The sequence below is a fragment of the Condylura cristata genome, unplaced genomic scaffold, assembly GCF_000260355.1.
Source record: "Condylura cristata isolate star-nosed mole 26May11 unplaced genomic scaffold, ConCri1.0 scaffold00011, whole genome shotgun sequence".
Lineage (NCBI taxonomy): Eukaryota > Metazoa > Chordata > Mammalia > Eulipotyphla > Talpidae > Condylura > Condylura cristata.
In genome coordinates, this window is record NW_004567112.1 from 27,793,477 (window position 1) to 27,819,470 (window position 25,994).

The 25,994-nt window shown below is 36.5% G+C and overlaps 1 protein-coding gene across 1 annotated transcript in view; it reads left to right on the forward strand.

Annotated features, from left to right (window-relative positions):
• GLUD1 (glutamate dehydrogenase 1) overlaps positions 1-25,780 on the forward strand; it is a 28,812-nt gene extending 3,032 nt beyond the window's left edge. The window contains exons 2-13 of the mRNA XM_012723752.1: positions 9,179-9,259; positions 9,741-9,796; positions 10,536-10,599; positions 13,110-13,204; positions 16,871-17,050; positions 17,653-17,790; positions 17,994-18,131; positions 18,338-18,418; positions 19,939-20,062; positions 20,895-20,986; positions 23,736-23,798; positions 24,418-25,780. Coding sequence (XP_012579206.1) covers positions 9,179-9,259; positions 9,741-9,796; positions 10,536-10,599; positions 13,110-13,204; positions 16,871-17,050; positions 17,653-17,790; positions 17,994-18,131; positions 18,338-18,418; positions 19,939-20,062; positions 20,895-20,986; positions 23,736-23,798; positions 24,418-24,537 — 1,232 coding nt within the window. The 3' untranslated portion in view covers positions 24,538-25,780. The remainder of the gene's footprint in view (positions 1-9,178; positions 9,260-9,740; positions 9,797-10,535; positions 10,600-13,109; positions 13,205-16,870; positions 17,051-17,652; positions 17,791-17,993; positions 18,132-18,337; positions 18,419-19,938; positions 20,063-20,894; positions 20,987-23,735; positions 23,799-24,417) is intronic.
• The last annotated feature ends 214 nt before the right edge of the window (positions 25,781-25,994 follow it).

Here is a 25,994-nt window from a genome sequence, read left to right on the forward strand (position 1 = left end):
TACATCCTTTTCCCACCCCTCAGCTACTTAATCTTTCCTCTGGGTCACCTTATACCTGAGTGTTCTGAAATAAAATTCTCAAAGCTGAAGCAACACAACCAACCTAATTTTACATAATCTTTAAGAGGAAATTTTGTATGGTTATCTTAAGACCTAGGGATAACTGGTATTTACCATTAGACTTATATCTATTAAAATTTTCAGAAGAGTATATTATAGGCTCTGAAGGAAAAAAAAATGTTTTTAAGATTTATTTATTTATGCTTACAGAACTGGGGTACAGGCCAGAGTTATGGGAGGTGAGAGGATTCACCAGAGAGAGTGGGGAGCAGAACAGGCAGGCCAACTGAAATACACTGCTGAGGGGAGCAGCGGGTGAGCCAAGAGAGGTCTGCCATACCATGTGGGTTACCTCCCTGGCCAGGGATGGAACTCATGCTGCAGTGGCTATGGTTACCTTCCTAGTGCTTTAACCAGTTGTAACACCAGGGTGGCCCTGAAGAAGAATTTTTAACAGACCTTTAAAAATATTTCCAGCAAAAACAAACATTGGAGAGAATTTCTGTTTTGAGAACACTTTTTCAAAGATTCTTACGTGTGTGTGAAAACTTTATCCATGATTAATTGTACCTGTTAACTTTTTTTTTTTTACGATTTATTTATTTATGCATATAGAACTGGGGTGCAAGCCAGAGAGAGGATTCACCAGAAACGGAGCAGAACAGGCAAACTGACAAAGTACACTGCTGAGGGGAGCAGCAGGCAGTCTCCACAAGTGGATCACCTGCTGGGCTGGGGATGAAACTCAGTGAAGTGTCTGCAGCTAGGCTTGCAGTGTTGCGCTTTAACCTGTTGCGCCACCAAGGAGGGCCAGTACCAGTTAACTTTCTTAGAGCTAGTTCTCTGTATTTCATTGGTCTTGGTTCTGTCTGACCATCTAGAAGGATATTTATCATTTTGAAGTCAATTGCGGGGTGGGGGGAGCTGGGGCACAGATTGATAGTAACAGTACATTGATGTAGAAGTTGATTTCCCTTTTTTTTGAACCTGTCTTCCCTCTGCCACTGTAGTCAGAATAACCTGTGACTGACTCTTATATCATAGAAGTTTCTAAAATTGTCATCATTTAACTAAGCTTGATGGCCTATGAGTAAGTGGATACACTAACCCCTAATTCTTTTATTCAATTACAAATAATAGCAAGTAGATGCTTTCTTCTTGTCTTTGGTTTTTTTTGTTATCTTTTGTTCTAAAAATCATTTTCTTACCTTTTTGTTAATATTTGGACATTATTTGATTTCTCCCCTCAGGTGTCATCCCTGTAGTTCTCCTTAGCACCCTGGGTCCATCATCACAGTCCCCTGTGCTCTCTCCTCCCGGATTTTGACTTCTCCCCCTCCTCTGCTATATGCCTCAGATCTGTGGTCCCCTTGAAAGTTTTGTCTTTTCTTTGAGTGGAGGGCAGGAGAGGCAGCTAAGGATTGGAGTCAGTGCAATATTAGTGACCCTCTGAGATACTTTGTGAAAGAACAAATAAGTATTGATACTATTTTAAAATGAAGCATCCTCTCCCTTCACTAAAGAGGCTTTTGAATTGACAGCCATCAGAACATGGGTAACTTAGAGTAAACAAACTTGATAATATTTCTAAGTATGCCTATATGTCTGAATCTGTTCCTGTAAGAGAAAATGTAGCTTTTGTAGGTAAGTTTACTATAGGATTTAACTCAATCTGAAAGTTCCCTTAAGAAAGGTAATTAGTATTTCTTCTAGCCCTAAGCTCTGAAAGTTTTGTTATTCTTAATTTTTAGTAAAGTAGAGAGTTTAAGACTTTTGTTTCCATTTTTTTATTTCATGGAAACCAGTTTCCTACACCCAATAAACTAGGGAATGAAGGGCTACAGTAATGGTAGAGACCTTATATCAAACTGTCATTAATAATGTCTTCCTATCACCATCTAACCAGTTTGCTTTGGCAGTAAAAACCCCACATTTTTTACCAGAAAGACAAACACTGCTCATTTGTTATGCAAAGTACACTTTGTGGGAACTGGAGCATCAAAAATTAGAGGACAAACACCAGTATGTATTAAACTCTAACAAAACTGTCAGTGTATTAATTTTAAATCCAAGAAATAGAAATTAAACTTGAATTTTCTGACTTATCCTGGGAGAAATTGGATTTAGCTCTGTTGATAATAATTCATATTGCTGGGGAAAATTTGTTTTTACCTGTTTATGTTAAAAATACTAAGGGCCTGTCAGGCACCATACAGTTATACGATAGTACTAGCTTTTGGATGTTGAAAACACCTACACTATAATCTCTGACTTGAGACTTTTTTCTATTTAATTTGTATTATGAGGCGCTCATAATACAAACTAAAAAAACTAATTATCACTCTAATGAAGCACATAGATTTATAAACGACCCAGAATTTTTTTTTTAAGATTTATGTATTTGTGCATACAGAACTGGGGTACAGGCCAGAGGTGCAGAGGCGGTGAAAGGATTCACAAAAGACAGTGGGGAGCAGAACAGGCAGATTTACTGAAATACACTGCTGAGGGGGGTACAGTGGGCGGGTCAGGAGAGGTCTGCCTTGCCATGTGGATCACCTCTAGGGCAGGCGGGGATCAAACTCATGCAGAAGTGGCTTTAACTTCTTAATACTGTGCTTCAACCCGCTGCACCACCTGGTGTGTCCGACCCAGAATTCTTACTCCCAGTTAGTTGCTATTAAAATGCATATGCATGATCAGATAGCCAGTTGGTAATGAAAGTTATAAAATGAAATGTAAAGCACACCTATCCCTAACCCTTTCCATTAAGATAACCAGAAACAGTCTTGAATCTAAAGCTGTTAACCTAAAACTGACCTAACTAACTAGAGATAGAACTTAATGCTGATTGGAGGACTCATTATCAAGATTGAAGTGTTTGTATATGATAAAGGTAGGAAAGGTTTTATGATGAGCAAAAAACAATCAAAGAGGACTACTCAAGACCTTTTCAGTTACCTTTCAAAAAACAGCTGGACCGAGAGTTACCACCTTCGCAATGGTCAGCTGTCAAAAGAGAAGCTAACAATAGCCAGCGTTTATTGAGCTCCATGTACACACCAACATTTTTGCTAAGATCTTTTCGTGCATCATAGATTTTAATCATCATAATAACCCGTAAAATAGACTTTTCCCCAATTTTCAGGTATTAAGGATGAAGAATGAAGTCTTTGGGGGAGGTTACAATACTTAGTAATAGCACTGGGGTTCAGATTCTAGTGTCTGATAACTAGAACACCCTCCTCCTTAATCATCGTTGTGTGGGATGTATTCATGTGAAAAGTTATAGATTCTATCTTGGTAAGTACCAAAAGTCAAGTCAGATCAGCCATACAATACTACAAATAACACTTTGGGTTATTTGAAATTTGTTTAAAACTTTTGAAGGCCTGCCCTCTTTCTAGAAAATATAAGTGCAAGTTCAAAGATTGTACCTTTTAGAGGCCCATTTATTCTGCTTGTTCGTGCAATTAATATTTTAAAGGGATTGTTCCACTGAAAGTGTTGAAGAACATTGGTGTTTAACATTTTAATGTGTTAGCAGAACTACTCATTTCTCTACCAGTGCTTTTACATGTGTCATTAGGTTTTCAACAGAACAATGTTAAAATGGCTTTCTTTAAGTTACCTCTTACTTAAAAATTGAGAGAAATTTGAATTACATTTATTTCTCTTGATTATTATTGGAGAAAGTCTGTCATACCTTAGCTAGAGGAAAATGTGAAAGATAATTAACATCAGTAATGTGGTTCCTTTTGCCATTTATCATTAGTACAAGTGAACTAACTTCTAAAAACACTTGTACATTTTGGGCATCAGCAGGGTCTATGTGAACTCTCTTTAAATCCCCCTTATCACAAGAGAAACAAGAATATCAAGAGTGATAGTACTAACTAAGCTAAGGACTATATGTGCTGGCAAGAGCTTTAAACTTTGTTTAAAGAACATTCCTTGGTTCATGGACACTTATGATAATTAGTCTGTTCATTGCATGTTTCTTCACTGACTACTTTGTTAGCTACTCTGTTCTGTGCTAAGAAACCACCTATGTATATAAATATGCTTTTTTGAAAAAAGCAAACCAAAGCTCATAGCTTAAGTCTTTTGTGTCTTAAAATATTTTTCATTTGATTTCCCCCAAAATAAAACAGAATCCCAAATCTCTTCACTATATTATCCTCTTGTAGTATTTATTAGCTGTGTTCTGTTTCTACATTTTCCTTTCCCAGAACTAGCCAATAAATTACATACTTGAAAATGGCACTATAAATATAGTATGTTGCTGCAATCAGACATCAAAAATTGTACGTACCAGGGAGTGGCAGTTTTGGAAAATAAGGAAGACTGGATAGGAGTTGGTTAGTGGAAAGGTAATTTCAGGTGAAGAGAAGTGGTTTCAGTGCAGGCAGAAGGCTTTGCACTAGTGTGATGTTGATCATGGAGACAGGAGTTTGGTGTGTGTGTGTGTGTGTGTGTGTGTTTGATCAGACGTAAGATATGATCATGGAGACAGGAGTTTGGGTGTGTGTGTGTGTGTGTGTGTGTGTGTGTGTGTGTGTGTGTTTAATCAGACGTAAGATATCATGGAGACAGGAGTTTGGTGTGTGTGTGTGTGTGTGTGTGTGTTTAATCAGACGTAAGATATGACAAAGCAGTACCTGCATCAAGCCCCTAAAACCTTTGTAATTTCCTAAGTGACAGGGGTCTAAGAGGAGCATCTTTATTCTCATAATTTGGTTTTTCACCCCAGGTCATGACAATTCATAGAACCCTTAGAATTCCCTGGGTGAGGAGTGTCTTTTTCTAATGAGGCAACTCCTTTACTCTTCCTCGGTTCCTAGGTAGATGACTTCAGCATGGGTGCTGATCACCAGAGACTATGGTGGTGATTAGAAGGGAGGGAAGAGATTGAATCCATCATGCCCGTGAGAAAGCCTTCATAAAAATCCCCAAACTAGATTTGCAGAAATTCATGGTACACGTCCAAGCTCCACAGGGGCACAAAAGCTCCTGCAAGTAATAAGCCAATTAATGTAAGTAACTGTTTCCTTGGGTTTTATTAGCTATTACAGCAAATTATCAAACCTGAGGAGGGGGTGTGGAAACCCCCAGTTGTCAAGTAATTTAGAAATGTGTGTTCCCTGGGCAATCACTACTTGTGACTAAAATGAGGGTTGGTCTTAATGTGCATTTGAGCTCTTTTCTTTTGGACTCTGCACTACGAATGAATTAAATTGTATCACACCAAGCACTAGAAAATGGCATAATGTCATAAAACCATATTTCGTATTAGATGTGTGAGCAAAAAAAGTTTTCTATTGAAGTTTGTTGGATGGATAATGAAACCTAGGAGAACATAAAAAGCAAGGCAGCAATGGGACTGAGAATGAAGTGATAGGTAATTGTAGAGAAAATGAAAAGTAAAGGACAGATAAAATATTTTAAAGAAAAGATAGTTGGGACATATGGAATAAACAAGGAAAGAGCCAAAGATAACTCAAATTTCTAGTCCTAAACACTTGTAGAAAAGAAATGATGGTATTAGGGACAGTAATGTCACTAGGGGAGAACGGAATTTTAAAAACAAAGGGGAAGTCTTTAGGAGAGTTGGAGATGTAGGTGTATTTTATTTTTCTGAATCTTAACCTTGTTCAAAGAGAGTTGCTCTGCCTTTGGGTACCCATCCTTGCCAGCCTCTGGTCTCTATAATTCTCTTCCTCTCTTAAGATCTCAAATATCACCTACAAAATTTTTTTTTTGGTGGACTTTATCAACATTTATCTCTTTATTTTTTAAAGATTTATTTGTTTATGCATACAAGAGCTGGGTGAAGGCCAGAGGTGCAGGGAATGAAAGGATTCCCTAGAGACATAGTGGGGAACAGAACAGGCAGATGTACTGAAATATACTGTTGAGAGGAGCAGCAGGTTGAGATAGGAGAGGTCTGCTGTGCCACACCTACAAAATGTTTTTAATGGGTATCCAAAATTTTGAACATTTACTCCTTTAAACCTTATTAATATTTTCTGCTTTATATTAATTGTTGAACTTCATTCCATCGATTTGACATCATTTCCAAGACTTTTTTGGTGTGATGGTGTCACTAAATTTAATGTTTGTTATTACTGAAATCTATAAAAACTATAAAAATCTATAATCGTACGTGCATGCATAGGTGAGTCAGTAACGTAGTTGTTTGCTTGCTTTCCTGTACAGATTACTACATGGACTAATTAAAGAATATGATTTTCCTTAGCTCCTACACTATATGTTCTTTACTAGTGCTAAAAGTTTGAGATTTTTCTGAGACTTACAGTATTTTTACAGTCATTACTTAGTGATGGTGACTAGTTCCTCATTTTACCTCCTTCCTCATTTTTAATTGTTGTTATTGTTAAATAGGATATTATATTAGTTTTAACTGAGTAAATGGGTTTAAATAATTTAATGACGAGTGTTAATGCATTGTTTTTAAGGATTCTAATGCCCATTTTGCTTTTCTGGGAGTTTCATCCTTGTAGAACTACTGGTTACTGAATAAGTAGTTTCTGAAAAGTAAGAGAAAACAGTTGGAAATTAGGTTTCTGATGAGTAAATCAAATCCTATTAAAAGCTCCAAGGTCAAGTGCTTTTAAGAACCATTTAAAAATCATGAATGATTAATCATAAAAAAAATGGCAAGTAAGAGACCTTTTGTATAATTCTGGTTCTGAGTCAACCAACAAAAGGAAGAAAAATTCAGGCTACTCAGTTGTGGTTTTCACTGAATCTTTCCAACTGGTGTGCTTGCTTTCTTTGTCACCATAGCAACTTCAGCTAGTTTTTGCTTTTGATTTTTATTTCTCCAGGAAAAACTTAGTATGCACTAATCATTAGACTCTTGAGGATAGTAAGAAATATCTTTGGTAACTTAAGTTAAAAAGGCAGAAAAAAGCTTTCTGCTGTGTTTAGTATGCAGATGTCTTGTGTTTCAGTGTTTTTCAAATATTTGGATATCAGTTCACATTTAAAGTCACTGTGTATTAGTTTATTTTCTTGAATGAAAGATACAATTTCAGAGTTCCAGTTGTAGTAAGACTTTATTACAAGTCATTCTTTGAACTTTTACCAGGTTGATAAATAAGAAAGTTTCTCATGGGTGCTATTTCTTTCATTCCTTTTGTACTGGAAGCCCATCAGACTGTTGACTTTAGACCCCATTTCTAATGACAACAGTCCTGTGGTTTGGACCTTTGTAATCACCCCACTAGCTTTAGAGTTTAGCAGGCAGTGGGCTTTTCATTCCAAGTTCCTACCTCCATTCTTAGGTGAATAGTAATCTATTACACCACACTGTTCAAGACCATGGTGATCTCTTCCCAAGTATTAGCAATTCTGGTGTCAACAAAGGCTAATAGTGTCCTAGAACTTTAGAAGACTTTTTAAAACCCCTAATTTTCTGAAATTTTTTTTGTTACTCCTACTTTCTGCCCCTGTTGCCACTGTTGATCCTGTTCAACTTTAGTCTATACTGCCAGACTTCCTATTCAATAGAAAAGGAGGAAAGGCTTGATTTTGTAAATAGTGAGACGACTGACTTATAAATGTATTTCAGGTAGTTTCCAGCGGAATGCATTAGTTATAAGCACTAGGTAAGGGAAATAACTTCTGCCCTCACTTGAGAAAGCAAGGGAAGTTAAAGTAACTTGGTATCGTCTACCACAGGGTGTAAAAGAGCGATGGGAAGAAATGTTTCATAGGAGAAATACCAATTTTAAATACATTATTTTATCACCCCCATGAATTTATCTTGAGAAACAATGAAGCAAGGCTTATTATGCTGTTTAAATTCCTATAATTTTAGAATTTTTAAAGAGTAAATTTTTTGTTGTTTACTACTACTTTGTAATACTGGTAATGTAGGGATAATGACTGAGATTGTCAGCTGCCTCTCAGAGTTGTCCCCTCCTGCAATCCTGGCAGGAACCCTGAGAGCAAAGTTACCCTCCACAGGTGAGCAAGTGTAGGTGCCTGCAGCTAGTGGAGCATTGGGTTCACTTGGTTAGGACATTGCACCTTATCATTAACAGCATTTTTGTTTAAAGATAGAGTATTCCAAACCCTTTGGAATACTTTTTTGTACCTTGTACTTATGCTTTCTAGCACTTTTTAGCCCTTTTATATGTATGGACACTTAGTGGTAAATTACTGAGAACTTGCATATATGTTAAAATTTTTAGTGACCATGGCTTTTCTGTTCTCAGATTTCAAGCCAAAAATGTTCATATCCTTAGTCAGCACATAACTGATTGCCTAAAACACACTGTTTTCTTTGTTAGTCACTAGGAATTAGTGTAGTGACAAAATAGTCTGTCTTAATAAACTAGCTTGCCTTGTAGGTACATCAAATAGCAGACAAACACAAAGCCACTGGTAAAATATTAAATAAAATAGAAGAGGCTATAGAGTAGGGATGAGGAAGCAGTGTTGTTGAAAGTCTTCTAAGTATAATCCTTGTATTTTTCCAGTAGGCCAAAGATCCTAGTTCAGCTTGCTTACTTTTCATGGTTTTTTGATTATATATACCACAGATAAAATTCTCTTAGAACTTATTCATATTTAGATAGATGTTTTCTGAAAAATAAAAGAAACCTTGCTATAAAAAATGATTAAGCTGCTTTCTCCAGCTGAGTGGGCTTTCTTTTTAAAAATAAAATTCATTTTGAAGGTTATGTTTATCTTGTAGAATCTTAGGTACTGCTGGATGTAAGTCTTTGGAAGATAGGATTATGTCTTCCTCTCTGACTTCCCTGCTTATCTTCTACCAGAAAGCAGAATTGGGCTTCAACGCCAAACTTTTTCTCATAACTCAGAATATTCAAAATCAATTATTTTGTTTGTTATTGTGCTATGGGTATGTAATTAACAACTTTTCCTCTTGTCTGTATCATGTTGGGCTTTTTATTATAAGATACTTCAAGTGTTTTTAAACAAAATGGGATGTAGAAAAATAAAAAGTGTAGGCATTTCAGTGTGTAGCTTTTTTTTTCCAAACTTGCCAGAAGGATCTTCTAAATAAATCTTTTTTTCTCAAACTCCCTCCCCCTGCCCTTTTTTTTTTTTAATACTCTACCAGGTATCCGTTACAGCACTGATGTGAGTGTAGATGAAGTAAAAGCTTTGGCTTCTCTGATGACATATAAGTGTGCAGTGGTTGGTAAGTGACCTCATTTATTAATACCTAATGTTTATATGCAAGGTTACTTTTAAAATTCACCTCATCTAATTTTTTTAAGTTACACAGTTTAAAACTTAGATTCTTTTTAAATTAGTCTTAATTAAGGTTTAGTCTTTTTATAATAGAAAACTTTATAGGAATTGAATTTTTTCTTTAAGTGTAGATCTTTACTTAAAATCCCTTTCCACACTCTGTAAATATGACCAAATTATAGTAGAAGGGAAGTATGTTTAAAATTGATAATGTACACTGATTAAATATGCATTGTAATTCGTTTAGCCTTAAAAGTTTTGTTCATGAGAATTTTAAAGTATACTGTTTCAGAAGGGATCAATATAGGTTTATTTCTTTCATTTTATGAAATTCAAGCTTAAAGCATCATACTTTTTTTAATATTTTGTAGTACTTTCTAGTGTTCTTGCCCTTTATGGAAGTAACAGCTTTCAGCTTTCTCTTTCAGATGTACCATTTGGGGGTGCCAAAGCAGGTGTGAAGATCAATCCTAAGAACTATACTGTAAGTATCAAACTGACATTTGTGCATACACTGCATTTATAGAAAGCTTGAAATTACTGGGATTCTGTCTGCCATACCAGTGAGACTAATGGTTCCTATTGCTTTTAGAAAGAATGGAAAACAAGTAAATAATTAACTCATTGGGTATTTGGCCATATTAAAAGGTTACCTACTTAATGTCCTTTTTCATTTTCTCACTTGGTTAAATGGTAATTAATATCTTCATATTCTTAAGCAGTTCATCTATGTTTATATATTACAGTAATCTGAGATTTTATGTCAGAATCTCAAGGTCTTAGTGACACAGTTTAATCAGTAAAAATTTAGTTGTTTATCTTATCTGTTCCAGGTTAATTAAAAGCAAGTTATTACTAGCTTTAGTTGTCTGTTACATATTTATATCAGTATGTAAACATAATAAATGATTTCATTTTTTAAGTTCATCCTTTAAATGAAAATATACCTTAGAGATTGCTCGTTGAGTCCTGTATTAATACAAAGGGAACAGCAGCCAGTAGGACTTGAGCCCCTAGTTCTAGCTGCTGATTGTATGGCCTAATGTTAGGGCTTACGTTCTCTTACTTTTAAAGTGGGAGTATATACTCATATAAGGTCTGAAGGTCATAGAAGAAAATATATGTAAATGTCCTACAAATGAAAAATATGCAGCTATTCTCTATACACGTAGTTTTGCTTTCAAAATGTATTTCATTATTATCTTTATCCTTTTCCTTTACAGGATAATGAATTAGAAAAGATCACAAGGAGGTTCACCATGGAACTTGCAAAGAAGGGTTTTATTGGTATGTGTTGTCGTATAGTTTTTCTGCCTGGAGTGGGACATTCGGGTTTCTGCTTTATGTATAAATAGTATATATATGTAAAATTACATATGCAATACACATCATGCATACATATCTGAGAAAGTGGATTGAGGTCCTTGGAATGCAGTGTGGGTACCATTGGAGATCATGTCCACCTCTTCTTGATCAATAGAACAGCAATGAACAATTTCTAATGCAACATCTAGGAAGACCAAGGCCCTGCTTCTAAGAACTTACTAAAACCTGTATTATTTTTAAAAAAAAAAAATTTGACTTGTAAAAAGCAGCTTTTCAACAGTAATACTGTTCTTAAAGCAGTGAGGTATCTGATACTTTTTAGAATCGGAGGTATAACCAGTCTTGTCCTTTGAAAGCAGGTGGGAAATGGGGAAATTCTTGCTGATAATTCGCTGTGCTACCAGTGACTGATTTTTAAGGATTCCTGAGGCTCCTACTCCTAATGTTTATTCCTAGGAGCTTTTTTTTGCCAAGCAGATTGAATTTCTGAGGGTACAGAGCTTTATTTGCTTGATGTTTTCATATCATACTGTTATGTCATGTTCTTTCATATGAGATACAGATATCTCTGTATAAGTTTGTCACATAATCTTTAATTTTCAAATAAATTGTTTCTTGTTCTAAAATGATTCTGGTTAGTTTTAATAGTTATTTAATAGAATATTTACCCTCCTAACACCATTAAAGACTAAAATTGGAAAGAAAATCTACTTTTTCTATATTCCTGCCCCTGTGTTTTTCTTCCCTAACATTTTCTCACTTATTTCTTAGCTGAAATCTCAAATGTACTTAATAATCCTCATGGTTTCAGATTTTATTCTGTCGTGTTTATTGGTCATATCTAGATACATGCAGCTTAATTTTCTGGTATTGACAAGTACTGCACATTCCAAAAAGTTTAAAAAGTGATTCAGTGAAACACTAAAAGCTTCATTAACCTACAATGCAAGTAAGTTGACATCTGGACCCAGAAAATTTTCTGTCTTAAGAGCAAGGCAGAAGATTTTTATTCTCTCCTTCAGTTCATAGAACTAATCAGTCCTAGACAAACCTTTTGTATTGATACTTCTCTGTTGTTTAGTAATTTACCTCAAATGGAACGTTTGACATTGCATATTAGAAGAGTCTACATATTAACCCTTTCACACTGAGTGTAGGACCAGCTTTCAATTTCTGGAAAAACAATAGAGTTGTGTATGGTAACAGGAAGGTTTGGAAAGGTTAGACTTTAGCAGAGTTTTAAGATGCATGCCTAAGGAAAAGAGTACTGAGATATAGAAGAGTTGGTGTTTGCATGAAGGAGCAGGCTAGAAGGGGTGTCAGAATCAATCCTTGACATTTCAGTTGTTCATCAGTTCTATGTGCATTACATCACAACTTGTAAGTACCTTAGCTAGAACCTTGACCCCTGAAATATAGAATATTAAAATGTACATTATTCTGTTGACTAAAAAGTGAAAGTTACAGGAAAACCTCAAGTACCACACTTACATAGAACTTTATTTGATATACTTAATAGTTTAACCATATTTATTTTTCTTTTTGTAAAGATGGTTTGTAGTATACCATTGAAGTAAAATAGAAAGTTAACCATATAGCTGAAATCCAACCTTTGTGTTTAAGCTTGTGCGTATCTTTCCAAACCTCTGCATACAGACATACAAATAGAAGTGTATCTAAAGTGTTGATGCAATGAAAGTGTATACATAGGCCGTATGAAAACTAATTTTTTTCACATGTATGTTTTTGTGATGATCCCTGGTCATTCAGTGTTTGCATAATATTTCTTTAATTGACCCTCAAGATAATTGGGTTATTTTTATTCTTACTATTGCTGAGAGAAAATTTTCTCTATTTCCTACCTTAATAGATTTGAGTGAGCATCATTTAACACATTCCTACATGAGATTTCACTGACCTTTACTAGTAGTATTGTCACCAGTACCTACTGCTACCCTTGAGCTGATTTCTTGTATCCTCAAACTTTTTAATTTGCTGTGACCTGAAAAATAGGAAATCAAAGCCTGAAACATTTATGTACACTGACTAAGCTTTCAGAATAAGGTCAAAACAACACCACCATGGGTAAAAATATTATGGGCCTTAATAAAAGTGCTTCAGCTCTGTGGTTTTCTCCAGAGCCCTTCTTTTTTCTACTTAGTGAAGGGGTCTTAGATTCTCAGTGAGTGATAAAGTGCTGTTATGTCCCACACATCTACTCAATAACCACAGCAATCCTGCTCGTGTAGTGTGAGGTGGTATGTTATTTGTTACTGCAAAGGAGCTGGGGTGGAGAGAAGCTCAGGTAATTGGACTGCTTGCGTGTTGAGTGGTTTATATCTATTGTCCATAGCTAATTCCAAATGTGTAACAAGTAAGTGCAGCTTGGAAAAAGTACTGTGTAAAGGCTCTTTGTGTTTGAAGTGAGTTTATCTTATAGTGTGTGCAATGCACCTTCCCTCTGCCCCCAGGCCCCGGCATTGATGTGCCTGCCCCAGACATGAGCACTGGAGAGCGGGAGATGTCCTGGATTGCTGACACCTATGCTAGCACCATAGGACACTATGTGAGTACAAACAAAAGTCTGAGTCCATCGTTTGCTATCTATAAGAAATAAACTGATCATAGATCTAGAATGGGGAATTCACTGGGCTTTACTTCCCTCTATTCTTAAACCATCGGTGTAATGAATATGGATGGAACTTTTCACTTGCTATTGCCCAATCTTAGGTGCCAGGGTAGGAAACTCAAAGAGATTATCAGCCAGGGCCGGGCACACTGCTTAGAAACTAGAAGAGAAACAAAGGAGCATTTAATTCTAAATTTTTTCCCCTTAAAGACTGATTTAACAGGAACTGAGCACATAAACAGACATGATAGGGATATAGTGTTAAAGGATGGAGAGTTAGTGATTTCTGGATAGCTTCTATAAGAGTGGGCTAGACCTTGAAAATAGTCAGACTTTTAGCATAGAGACTGCAGAGCCAGGAGGAGAAACAGTAGTGCTCTGGTTTTCTGTGAAAGTAAGGCATATTTCAAAGGTAAAGACGTAATGGAACTAGGATTAAAAAATGTTTTTGTTATATTTGCTAGTCAGAGGGAACCTTTGAAGCTAACCTCTCCATAGAACAGCAAGCTGGCGGCTGTGTGAGCTACTTGAGGAAGGAAACAACCCCATGGTGGCGGGCCTGTCATGTGGAATCCGGGGAGGAGCGTTGGCCCAACAGGGGTAGACTCAGTGGGTTGAATGTTTGGGATCAAGGAGAAGGACATAGAGAACCAAGAGCACTGGAATATGAGGGACCAAGCAGAAGTAGTGCACTATATAGACCAAGGAGTAAAACTGTCCTTAAAAGGGATGGATGCAACCTTTAAAAAAAAAAAAAAAAAAGGAGTGGAGAAAGAAAGGATCATTTAAAAAAACGTATCAAGGAAGGGGGGGTGGAGGGGAAGGAGCAAGCACGAAGTGAGGAGGGAGCAGGATGGACTGTGGGCGATGGGTGCTCTGATGGAGGCACTATGGTAACAGCAGTGGAAAGGGGGATTCTATATTTCCAAAATAACAAGCAACTGTGTAAACAACTATAAACCAGTTTACTTAGTGAAAGTAAATCTCATGCATACATACATACACAAAATATAATAGCTACATATCATGTACCCACTAAGTGCAAGCTATTGGGAGAGATGTTAAAAGTTGTGAAGCCATGCAAAACTATAATGAGGGCCTCAACAGTCCCCACTTAAGAAAAATGGCACCATAGAAGACACCCTAAAAGGTGGCTGTCATCAACACATAGGGTGTTACTGTTCAGTGTGGAAAGATAAACCTTAGAGAAGAGGCATGTTTCTCCCCTGTGAGGGAGGGAACATGAGGGAAGGGCTACAGCTGAAAGAGGTCCCTGTCATTTCCTGAGTGGTATAATCTGTAGTTCAGAACATGAGCAAACTGCCAGAATTCTAGAACTGGCTCCCTCACATACCATTTTCATAGCCGGCGGCCAGTGCCTTACATTCTCTGTATCTAGTTTCCTTGTATGCAAAATAGTAAACTCACAGTCATGAGATTAAATGAATGCTAATATAATACATTTTCAGCAGTACCCAACCCTTAGTCAGGACAAAAAAAAATGTAAGTACTACTTCAGGTCATTTGCATAAATCCTCTGAAATAGGAGCAGTGGAAGACACTTTGAAGGATTTTATTTTCATTAAGATTTTCCAAAAAGATCTTTTCCCTGCCACCAGATGATGGTCAAGTGAGTTCTGAATATAGTTGCTCATTCCTTTAAAGCAAGACACTAGATTGAAGTAGTAGGCAGCGTCTTGTTAGGCATCGCTCATTCCCAGTAGTGACAGCAAAAGGTTTTGTGAGGCACCGACAGCTAAAGCTTAGACTGTAAGACTATACCAGTAAAAACTTTCCTTCTTAAAGTGAGGAAATCCAAAATCAGGAATTTGTTTAAAAAAAAAATTAGTCTAAAGAAGACACAGTTTTTGTAGCTTATTTCCAGACATCAACCAGAGCCATTCACTATTGTCTTGCCCCACCCAGAAGAGCAGGTGTTGGAGGGAGAATGTTCTCCTGGGCTCCCAGGACAATTAGTTATGCTGGGTAGCTCTGCATCTGGCACTTTGCCTGACCTCAGACAGGACTGCTGTAAGCTCCAGCATTTGCACTCACTGTTTAAAAGCAGTTGGCACTGGGTTTGCAATTCTGTATTCATAAGTGTTAATTATTCATGAAAGAAAGGCTGTGGGAAAACTAATTCTATAAATCACTTTACTAGATTGCTTTTTTTTTTTTTTGCTTTTTTTTTTTTACTTGCTGTTGTTTTTGTTGGTAATTATACAAGTAATTCAATTCAAAGTTCTCTCTGTAAAAATATTTAAACAATACAAATAAAAACCAGGTCACTTAGAAACTCACCCACCTAGAGCATATATTGATGGCTAGAGAATAACACAGGGTGAAGTGAGGAACTTTAACTTGTTTCACATGGGTAGCAAATTGCTTCAACAAGATTATTAAATAGCCCATACTACCTAGGCACTGTTTTAAAATTTTATATCGATTGCCTATATACCATGGGAATCTCTCTGGTTTCTCATGTCCCACTGATGGATTTGCCTGTTCTGTCTATACTTTGGTTGCCTGTTAATGGTGTATTTGGTACCGTGGAGGGATACTCTTCCCAAGCCCATTTCTTTTTTCTAATGATATTTGTTCATGAACAAGATTCATTAGTTAAATTGTACAGAAAGGTGGGTAGTGAAAACTCTTCCCCTCCCACCAAAACTTCCCTGTTCACCCACAACATGGCCCTCTGTGTCTCACCCACATGTATCTTCTTTTGTTCTTGAACCCAAATGATATCCTACTAGATGCACAAAAAATGAATTCCTGGAATTGGAATTTCTGGGTTAATTTAGGTTTTTAGTTTTTTTGTTGTTTTTGAACTTTTTAGAATACCTCTGTCACTAGTTTTATTAAATACTGAGTATTTTTATTTTGATAAGTACTCCAAATTGCGCTGGAAACTTTTTTAAAGTGGCATTTTACTTAATATGTAGTTAATTTGACCATTAAGTGAGTCTTACCTAAGAACACTGTGTAATGGCCTATTCCTATCTTGAGGAGGCTCTTATTGATATGTTCACATATGACATTTATGGTTGGGGTGTATATCCTGACTTAGTAAGGCTTAAATATTTGTTGTAGGCACTGGTGATTTAGTGATGGAAACCCCACAGTATTACAACTGAGATGGAAAAAGGCATAAAATGATGTAAAAATAAACTATTATTATGGAAAAAAAAAAAGATTTCAGTTGATCTGCCTGCTCCCCACTCTGTGTTGAATCCTCTCACCTCACTGCCCCTCCTGCAACTCTGACTAGCACCGCCGCTCTCTTGTATGCATAAATAAATAGATCTTTATAAAAAAAAATTGTTGCAGGAATAATAGTTTTAAGTTCAGTTATCTCATTACTTATGATTATGTTATTTGTACTTATTTCATGTTAAATTTCTAAAATCCTGTTTCCCCCATCAGAAAGTAAAATCTACTTTATACTTTCTAGGGGCACATGTTTGAAACAGTATCTCTTTTGATGAAAGTGTACCTAAAACACACAGCTAAAGGAGAATGTTTCACCTTACTCCTTCCTTATGTTGGTTCATGATAGAAACAACTATGGTATTTTAGCTCTTAAGTTTTGACTTCTTGCAGGATATTAATGCCCATGCCTGTGTTACTGGCAAGCCCATCAGCCAAGGTGGAATCCATGGGCGGATCTCTGCTACTGGTAGGGGAGTTTTCCATGGGATTGAAAACTTCATCAATGAAGCTTCCTACATGAGCATTTTAGGAATGACACCAGGGTTTGGAGATAAAACATTTGTTGTTCAGGTAAAATTTTCGTTTTTTCTTAAAAGATTACAGATAGTTAAGTTTTAGATTTTCAGTATTTTTGAAGTTGATAATTTTAAATCTGATTAAGTTTAGAACTTGTTTTCGTTGTAATTATTTCTTGAAACTTGGTTTAATTCTTGAAATTACAACCATTTTTGGTTTAATTCTTGAAATTACAACTTCTTATGGTCAAAATTTAAAGCAAAATTGATTCCAGATTGTGAAAAGTCTTAGACTAGTAAAGGTTTGCAGTGACCCAAATTTCAACTTTTGGGTTGCTGTTTGATTATTTTAATGCTACTTTAAAAGATAATTTATGATTGGAAACCCACAGGGGTTACAATTGAGATGAAAAAAAATTACAAAATGATGTAAAAATAAACTATTATATTATATTTTAAAAAAAAGATAATTTACATTCCTCCCAATTAGCAATCTAATGTTTTACAGTCATAGGGCATCGGGTCATCAGGGACTAAGGGCCTAGGTGGCATGGTGGCTACCACTGCCATGTCTTTATGTTAGTCAGAAAATGGCGCTGGCTTATATTCTGTGCTTAGAACTTTGATTTTTATGCCATACATAATTGTTCTTCCCAGGGATTTGGAAATGTGGGCCTACACTCTATGAGATATTTACATCGTTTTGGTGCTAAATGTGTTGGTGTTGGTGAATCTGATGGAAGCATATGGAATCCAGATGGTATTGACCCAAAGGAACTGGAAGACTTCAAATTGGTATGTTAATCTAATATCTGAACCATTTGACTGCCCTGAATATTGAAAATTAAAATAAATTTTATCGATGTTATTTCCATTGCTTATTTTTGGAAATGTAACTTAAAGAGCTCTTTAACAAATGAGTTTCCATATTATGGATGTGAAACATAAACATTTAAGTACTGCTGAAATCATTTATCCTGATTTTCCATCAATTCCAGCAACATGGATCAATCCTGGGCTTCCCCAAGGCCAGGCCTTATGAAGGTAACATCTTGGAAGCTGAATGTGACATATTGATTCCTGCTGCAAGCGAGAAGCAGCTGACCAAGTCCAATGCACCCAGGGTCAAAGCCAAGGTAAGAGCTTGATAGAGACTGATTTAGCCCTGTATTACTGTGCAATGAGAGTCATAGAAAAACTGTTAACTGGGTTTCCTCTTAATTTAATTTTAAATGTGTGTATGCTTCTCCCCAGAACACCTTGCCCTGAACATCCCTCAGGTTCAGTGGAAGGGTTATGACAATGTTTTTTACATTTCTGTATGTTCCTCATTTTTTGGCAGATCATTGCTGAAGGTGCCAATGGACCAACAACTCCAGAAGCTGATAAGATTTTCCTGGAGAGGAACATTATGGTTATTCCAGTAAGTCATCTATGTTTGCTAGGTTTCATATGTACTTGGAATTGTAATTGCCTTTTGCAGGGAATTGGTGGAAAGTTGTGTTAGTTTTCCAGATTATAGTGAATCTTCTATCTTTGTTTTTCTTTTAAGAAAATGCAGTTGGGTCTCCTTAGTGGGTTAGGGATTAATTCTCAACACTGATTGCTAGGGCCTGTGTTCAATACCCTGCCAGGGAGCTAAGTCACACATATCGAAGCAGACCTCTTCTGTTTTACCAGCTGTTCCCCTCAGCAGTGTATTTCAGTTGGTCTGCCTGTTCTACTCCCCACTTTGTCTCTGGTAAATTCCTTTTTCCTCCTGTAGTTCTGGTCGACACCGCAACTCTTCTATACCTAAGTAAATAAATATTTTAAAATTTTAAGAATTAAAAAATGCAGTAAAAGTGTAGTTAGTTAGTATGATGAACCTGTCAATTTTCACTTTGACCGACTTCAGATTCTTTCTTAAGAGTGTATCTGGTCTTTTATTTCCCCCACGCCCACCCTTGTATTCCTTTACCCCTTTCCCTCCGCCTTAACCTCAGAGTCCTAAGATGTTTATTGTTATCCACTAGCTTCTGAAAGTGTTTTATGTTGTCAAATTATGTGCTACATGAATGTCAGTAGGTTTTTATTGTTCTGACTTAATTTGTTAATACAAAATTCTCTCAACTTCCCACCATTTTGTTAAAAAATGACTGCATTTCATCTTTTCTTGTGGCAGCCATACTATACTCCATGGTGTATATTGCAATTAGTTTTTTTGTTTTTTTTGTTTGTTTGTTTTGTTTTTCGTTTGTTTGTTTTTTTAAGAATTCAGTGACATAAATGTACATTGTGTTATAAATACTATTCTAAATAAACTAAAATATTCTGTGATAGTTCTAACATAATGCATCTCAAGTGTACCTTGCTGCTTACTCAGAAAGCTATGGTAAGGAATATGTATTCAGGGTTTTCAAAGAATAAGAATGGAGTTTATACCAAAGGTTATTGGAAATTAGAAGATAATGTGGGCTTGGGTTACATTTTAAAGAAAACCCCATTGCTGAGAACACTTACATGCAATCTAAAATAAGAGTTACCTCTGCTAATGAAGAAGGGATGTTAACTTTATAGTAAGACATCCTGTGGATGTTCTAAGCCAGTGGTTAGTGGGCAAGCAATGTTGCTTGAGAACTTTTTGGTAGAGAAGAGACTAACCAAAGTTGATTAAGTGCTTATTGACAAATTGCCCCAAAATCTTTACTGAATTGAAAAAACTTCAGATAGATTGGGAAGGGGGTTGCTTAAATAAATAGAAGTTTCTAAACTGTCAGAAAGTTTGAAGACTAATCTGCTTTAAAAGTTAAATCTCCCATGGGGATTACAACTAAGATGGAAAAAGACACAAAACAAGGTAAAAATAAACTCTTTTTTTTTTTTTAAGAAGTGAAATCTTGTAAACTTTTAAAATGTCATCTTCTCATTCTTTGATACCTTGTGTTCCTGTTTTGTGTATAGGATCTCTACTTGAATGCTGGAGGAGTGACAGTATCGTACTTTGAGTGGCTGAAGAACCTAAATCATGTCAGCTATGGCCGTTTAACCTTCAAATATGAAAGAGATTCTAATTACCACTTGCTTAGTAAGTTCTGATGAGTTCCCCAAAAATTGTATTTTAGGCCAGCTTCTTTAAAAAAAACTTACATTTAAAAGACTAATCCTAGAGAATTTAATCTCAGAACTGAATACTGATTCTATCTCATGAGACTTAAGCCAAAAGTACAGAATTTCTTATGTGTTATGTATCTTAGGTGTTCAGTAGATTACCACTCATATTTGTAGTCAGATATTCTTTGATGTAATGTCCCCAAAGCATAATCTACAGGTTAGTAACATAAAGAGTATTATTATAATACTCCTGTTGATACTCATCCATTTCTATTTCTGACTGCTCTTATTAAAGAAAGACCTACCTATTGTCAAGAAGTTTTGAGTCTTATGATGAGAAAACTTTTTCTTTGACTAGAGTAGACTGCAGATTTAGCAGCAGAATTTATCGTCAAGTTGAAATAGGACCAAGACCTCCAACTGAGCAGCTTTACTCAGCTCAATAAGAATCTGGGTGAAGTGTTCATCTATTTCCGTTTCTTTTTCCCTGAGCAATTTCTTTTTGAAAGAGCCAAGGAAAAACCCTGGTAATGGGTGTTATGGAAACTGAGCAGTGACCTAAATTCAGGTTTATATAGGACTTTGGCAAAATGCTTTATTTCTTTTAACTGAGTTTTAAATGATTAATTCTTTGTCTTTGGTGTCAAAGGTTTTTTCTGAAATTCATTATTGGTCTTTGGCCTATGAATATGTGTTTCAGTGCTACTTTTGGTTCTACTTCATTTTTTCCCTATCTTATTTTGATCTCCTGGTTTTGTTTTTTTTTTTGTTTGTTTGTTTGTTTGTTTGTTTGTTTGTTTTTATAGTGTCTGTTCAGGAGAGTTTGGAAAGAAAATTTGGAAAGCATGGTGGAACTATCCCCATCGTACCAACAGCAGAATTTCAAGACAGAATATCGGTGAGTTGCCTATAACTGAGTTGTATTTTGTACACATTTCCTGCTTCTGTAGCAGACCAGGTATGTTGATTTGAGTTGAGAGGTAGTAGTGAACATGACAGTGATTACAGGACCTGAGTGGGCTTTTTAAGTTTCAAAAATAGAAAGGATTGAAAAGTAAGCAATAGATTAGGTATATGAAAAATTGACTTTGCTGTGTAAACACAAGAGAGTTAAAGAAAACAGAGGTTAAAAGGTATTTCATGTTAGTTCCTGACAGTATATTAATAATGCATATCACTGACAGAGTATATTAATGATTCATGTCACAAAATGAACTCTTAAGCAGCAAATGCCAGAAGATTGAACAAAACCATGAGAAGTAGGCCTAGAAACATGGTTTTGCCTTGCTGTTAAAAGAAATACAGATCAAAATAAGCTTTATTTAATGCACTAAACTAGCACAAATAATTCATGAATCCTATACTCAGGATGTCTGTGGTAAGGCAGCTGTACTTCTGTTCCAATGATGGTGCACATCAGTCAAGCTCTGAGAATTCTAAAGGCTTTTGAAGTGTACCTTCCTTAAACTTGACACTATAATATTGTGCCCTGTGATAATTTATCCTCAGAAAATATTTTCTCCTTGTAGAGTTGCTCCATGTATGATGCCATTAGAACTGTATGTCTGATCGTTTTTTTTAAATTTGTTTAGTTGAACAATGTGCAGGGGGGCAGTTATGATATATCTTCTTCAGTATCCAGTCATGAAAAATAATTGAAGACTATATGATGACATGGGGAAGAGTTAGGGTTTTGTTCAGAAGATGAAAAGGTCATTTCGCCACTCTGGGTTATTCCCTAGATAAAACCCTCCTATTTCTTAGTTTTGGTCTCTGTCTGGCATGCCTTGACCTTAAGTCTAACCACGCCTCTGATAGTCAGCCTCCTTGTGCCAGAAACTCCTCTCTCCTCCCATCACAAGTAACTTTGAAATCGTCAGTGGACCTGCTTAGTTGCTCTGAGATAGACTTCATGAGGCCCCATGCCCCAGCACATGCCTGAGCCATATATGGCACTCAGTTTGAACCTGAGCAGAGGGCAGAAGATAGCCAGTTAGTTAGGAAAGCAGATGCTGGAAATGACTTTCATCCCTTGCTGACTGATTTTTGCCCTTCATCATCTCTTTGTCTAACTTAAATCCTATGTTCCATCCCTACGTTCACTCCTAGTCTTGTTTTGCTTCATTAACTCCTTAACCCTGATGAAATCCAACTCTGCCTTCTCCGTGCCTATACCAGCATAGATAGAAACCCCACTGGCTCCTGAAACTCTGATCTCTAGCCTCAGCTAGGCTCTCAGGGCTGCCCAGCAATCACTCTGCTTTCCCTAGTCCCATTCATCTCTCATTCTCCTGAAAGATCAAGTGATAATTTCCCCTCATTCTCCTCTACTCCAGCTCATGACCTGATATATACACAGGAAAAGTGAAGCATTCACATAACTTCCATGTTTCCTGGCTCCTGGTTGTCTCTCCTTTTGATGTAAATTCAACTCTGCTTTCATCTAAGACCCAGGCTTGTTTTGGGCAATACGTAGCTTGTTTTCCAATTCCTAAATGTACCGTGCTCAGTAAATCACCCCGACTCCTATATCATCAGTCTTTCTTCCACTCAGTCGATCCTAAATACTAAATGCTATATTTAAAAAATAAATAAATCTTAATCCCAGTTCCCTTCTCTTTATTTGTGTTGTCATTTTATTTCCCTTATAGCGACCTCCTACTTATGTATACTCTCTATCTCCAATTCTTTCTTCTTTCATACTGAGCCTATTCTCATTCCACTAAGACTTTTCTTATCAACATAATGAGTAACATCAGCACCTAACTTGATGGGAAAAAATAAGGTATATTTCTTAATTAATACAAGTGTCAGAAATATGCTTTCTTGGGCCTCCCTGGTAGTGCAGGGAGTAAAGTCTCAATGCTATCGTATAAAGCTCTCCACAGCCACTGCAGCACAAGTTTGATCCCCAAGGAGCTGATCCACATGGCGCAACAGACCTCTCCTGTCTCACCCTCCTCCCTTCAGCAGTGTATTTCAGTCAGCCTGCTTGTTCTGCTCCCCACCTGTCTCTGGTGAATCCTCTAACCCCCACACCTCTGGCCTACACCCCAGTTCTTATATGTATAAATAAATAAATCTTAATTTTAAAAATAATGCTTTCTTAATTGAATAGAGTATTAATTACCTGAATGAAGTTCAGCCTAGATAACTTCACTAATAACCCAATTTGTTTTTATCTAACATAATAGGATGTGTGTTTTATAGCTACATAAATCATACTGGGAGTGTTGATGGCAGTTGATTGCCCAAGTTTTAGAACTCATTCCAAAAAACAAATTAGATACAACGAGGAACCTATTGTAACAAATTGACCTAGGAAAGACATTAACTGAGTTTGGTGGTCAAAAGCCCTCATTTATATCCTGCCTCTAAAGGTAAATAGCATGCCTCTTCAGTCTGTGTTGGTTGTTTTACCGTGGTCTTATTTCATGAAAATTTGTTGGCTGTCAGAAACAAGACTAAATTTCCATTAAAATGCAACACTTAATAGTTAGCAAGATACTGTACAGAAGTTAAATGTCTTTACTGAAAGATTATACAACTCTTCCTGGCTATATAATGACTTAAGAATCCTTTGCACTCTTATAAATGAAGCATGTCTTTGTACGGCTTTGTTAAATTTATGTTCTTTTTCCTAATAGGGTGCATCTGAGAAAGACATCGTGCATTCTGGTTTAGCTTACACTATGGAGCGCTCTGCCAGGGTACGTGTGCAGATGTTTTTGGTGTTTGTGCTAGTTCCGTGAACTGCAGCTCAGTGTGTCATCTCAGCTGCCAGATGTGTGTAACGACAGAAATAGCAATCTGTGTATATGTTCCTTGTTTGTATATAGCAAAATGCATGATGCCTCTTCAGTCTTAAATGATGAACAGTGTTTTCAAGCTCTTCAGTATGTTGACTGTTGTTAATTTCTTATTGATTATATAACTGGCATGTCATAAATTCACTCTTTTTTTTTTTTTTAAAAAAAGTACCAAGTTCCCATCACCACTGTTTTATCACCCTGTTCTTTGTTCTTTTAAATTATCACACAGTATAACAAATGAACTTAATCCAGAAATCAAGATGTCTGAAGGGCTCACAGAGCTCATATCTAAAATTTTAAAGAACAACCTCTTACTGCCACCAAGACAGTTGGAGTTTACATTAATTCAGAACATGAGTCCTTCCTGACAAGTGTCCAACTGCCTGAGTAGTTGTCCTTGGCTGGCCTAGTCATGCACTGACATAGCGCAGGGTAACTTGTAGCAGCCCTGTATGTGCCCTGTCAGTTCATGGCTGCTAGAGTCAGAGTGGTCTTCACCGCCTCTCTCCTGTTTCAGCAAATCATGCGCACGGCCATGAAGTATAACCTGGGATTGGACCTGAGAACGGCTGCCTATGTCAATGCCATTGAGAAAGTCTTCAAGGTGTACAATGAAGCTGGTGTGACCTTCACATAGATGGATTGTGGCTGACTTCTTCACTACCCTTTTCACCTCTTCATCTGCAGATCTATCACGAGTTTACATGTAACCACAGAAATATCTCTCATGACTTACTAGATAATGGAGACCATTCTCAACAAGCCAATCCAAATCAGCCCCTTAAGAAGAAAGAAATTAAGGTTAGGGGATCATGTGTAAACGGATGAGTGTGAAAGTAGAAATTACCTACTCCAGAAAGCCATTTGGGTATTTTGCCTTTAAATAAAATGTCTCTTCCATCTGGCTGTGCTGCCTTGCTCCATGGCTGTTTCCCAACACCGTCAAAGCTGTGGCCCCAGAAAGCACCTATTGTCAAAGAATAGTCAGTTGCTTGCTGCTTTAGCTCTGGACAAGTCTGATACGTGCTGTGACTTTGACACATTTAAGAAGCGGGTGTGTGGCATTTTCATAAGGTAGCATGGTCCTTCCGTGAGTTATTGGTATTTTACATCAGCAAATTAACTCCATTTTACAAGTTGCAAACAAATGCTATTTCTCTTTAAGCATTTTATTATTTTAGAATAAAATAAGTACATGCTGCTGTAATAAAATTGCCTTTAATCACTTAACAAGCCTAACTTCAACTGAAGCAGTGAATGCCTATAAACATAAATGGGAAAAGCTAGTATTTTTATAACATAAAACAATATCATTTATAGCTTATCAATCATGTATTGTCCAGCAAATAGAAAACACCCAATGGAGAATTATCTTCATATCTGAGAATAATGGAGGCTATTTTTGTTAAGACTGTTCAAATTTACTAATTGTGACATATAGTCCAAAGAATGCAGTGTCCTTATCGTGTTAATTAATTGCTCTTCTCTTTTGAAGAGCTATTGTGTAGACTAATTGAACAATAATTCAAATAGAGTGTCCCAGGAAGAAAAAGACCACGTGGCCTCCCTGTTTGGAGTCTGGGTGGCGGCTCTGCGCATTGCCAATGACCCCTACCGGCCGGCCTGCCCTGCACACAGCGTCTTTAACAGTGGGCTGGACACACCCAGTTGAGTGTTTTGTTTGGAGTTATTTGGCCAGGGCCTTTTTTAAACAGTAGTGTCCCAATGAAGCACTAGATATTATTTATGTAAGAATGAGCTTTTTTTTTTTTTTTTTTTTTTTTAAACAATAATATCCTTTCAGAGATTTCTAACTACTTTGTAACTGCATGACTTAACCTGGTGATAAAAGCAGTTATTAAAAGTCTACCTTTTCCAAACCTATGTTTCTTTTCTGTGTTTTCACATTTGGTAATGTCTCTTAGTAGATGATAAAACCACAGTTGGGTTTCTGAAATACTTTTTTTAAGTCACCTACATAACATTTCTTTCCAGTGAGTTATAAATAGCCCAAATTTTATTCTTGAATTATTTTGTTCTCTTAAGCAATATAAATGACTATTCTTGGAAAAGAGATTTTCATGGTTAAAGCTG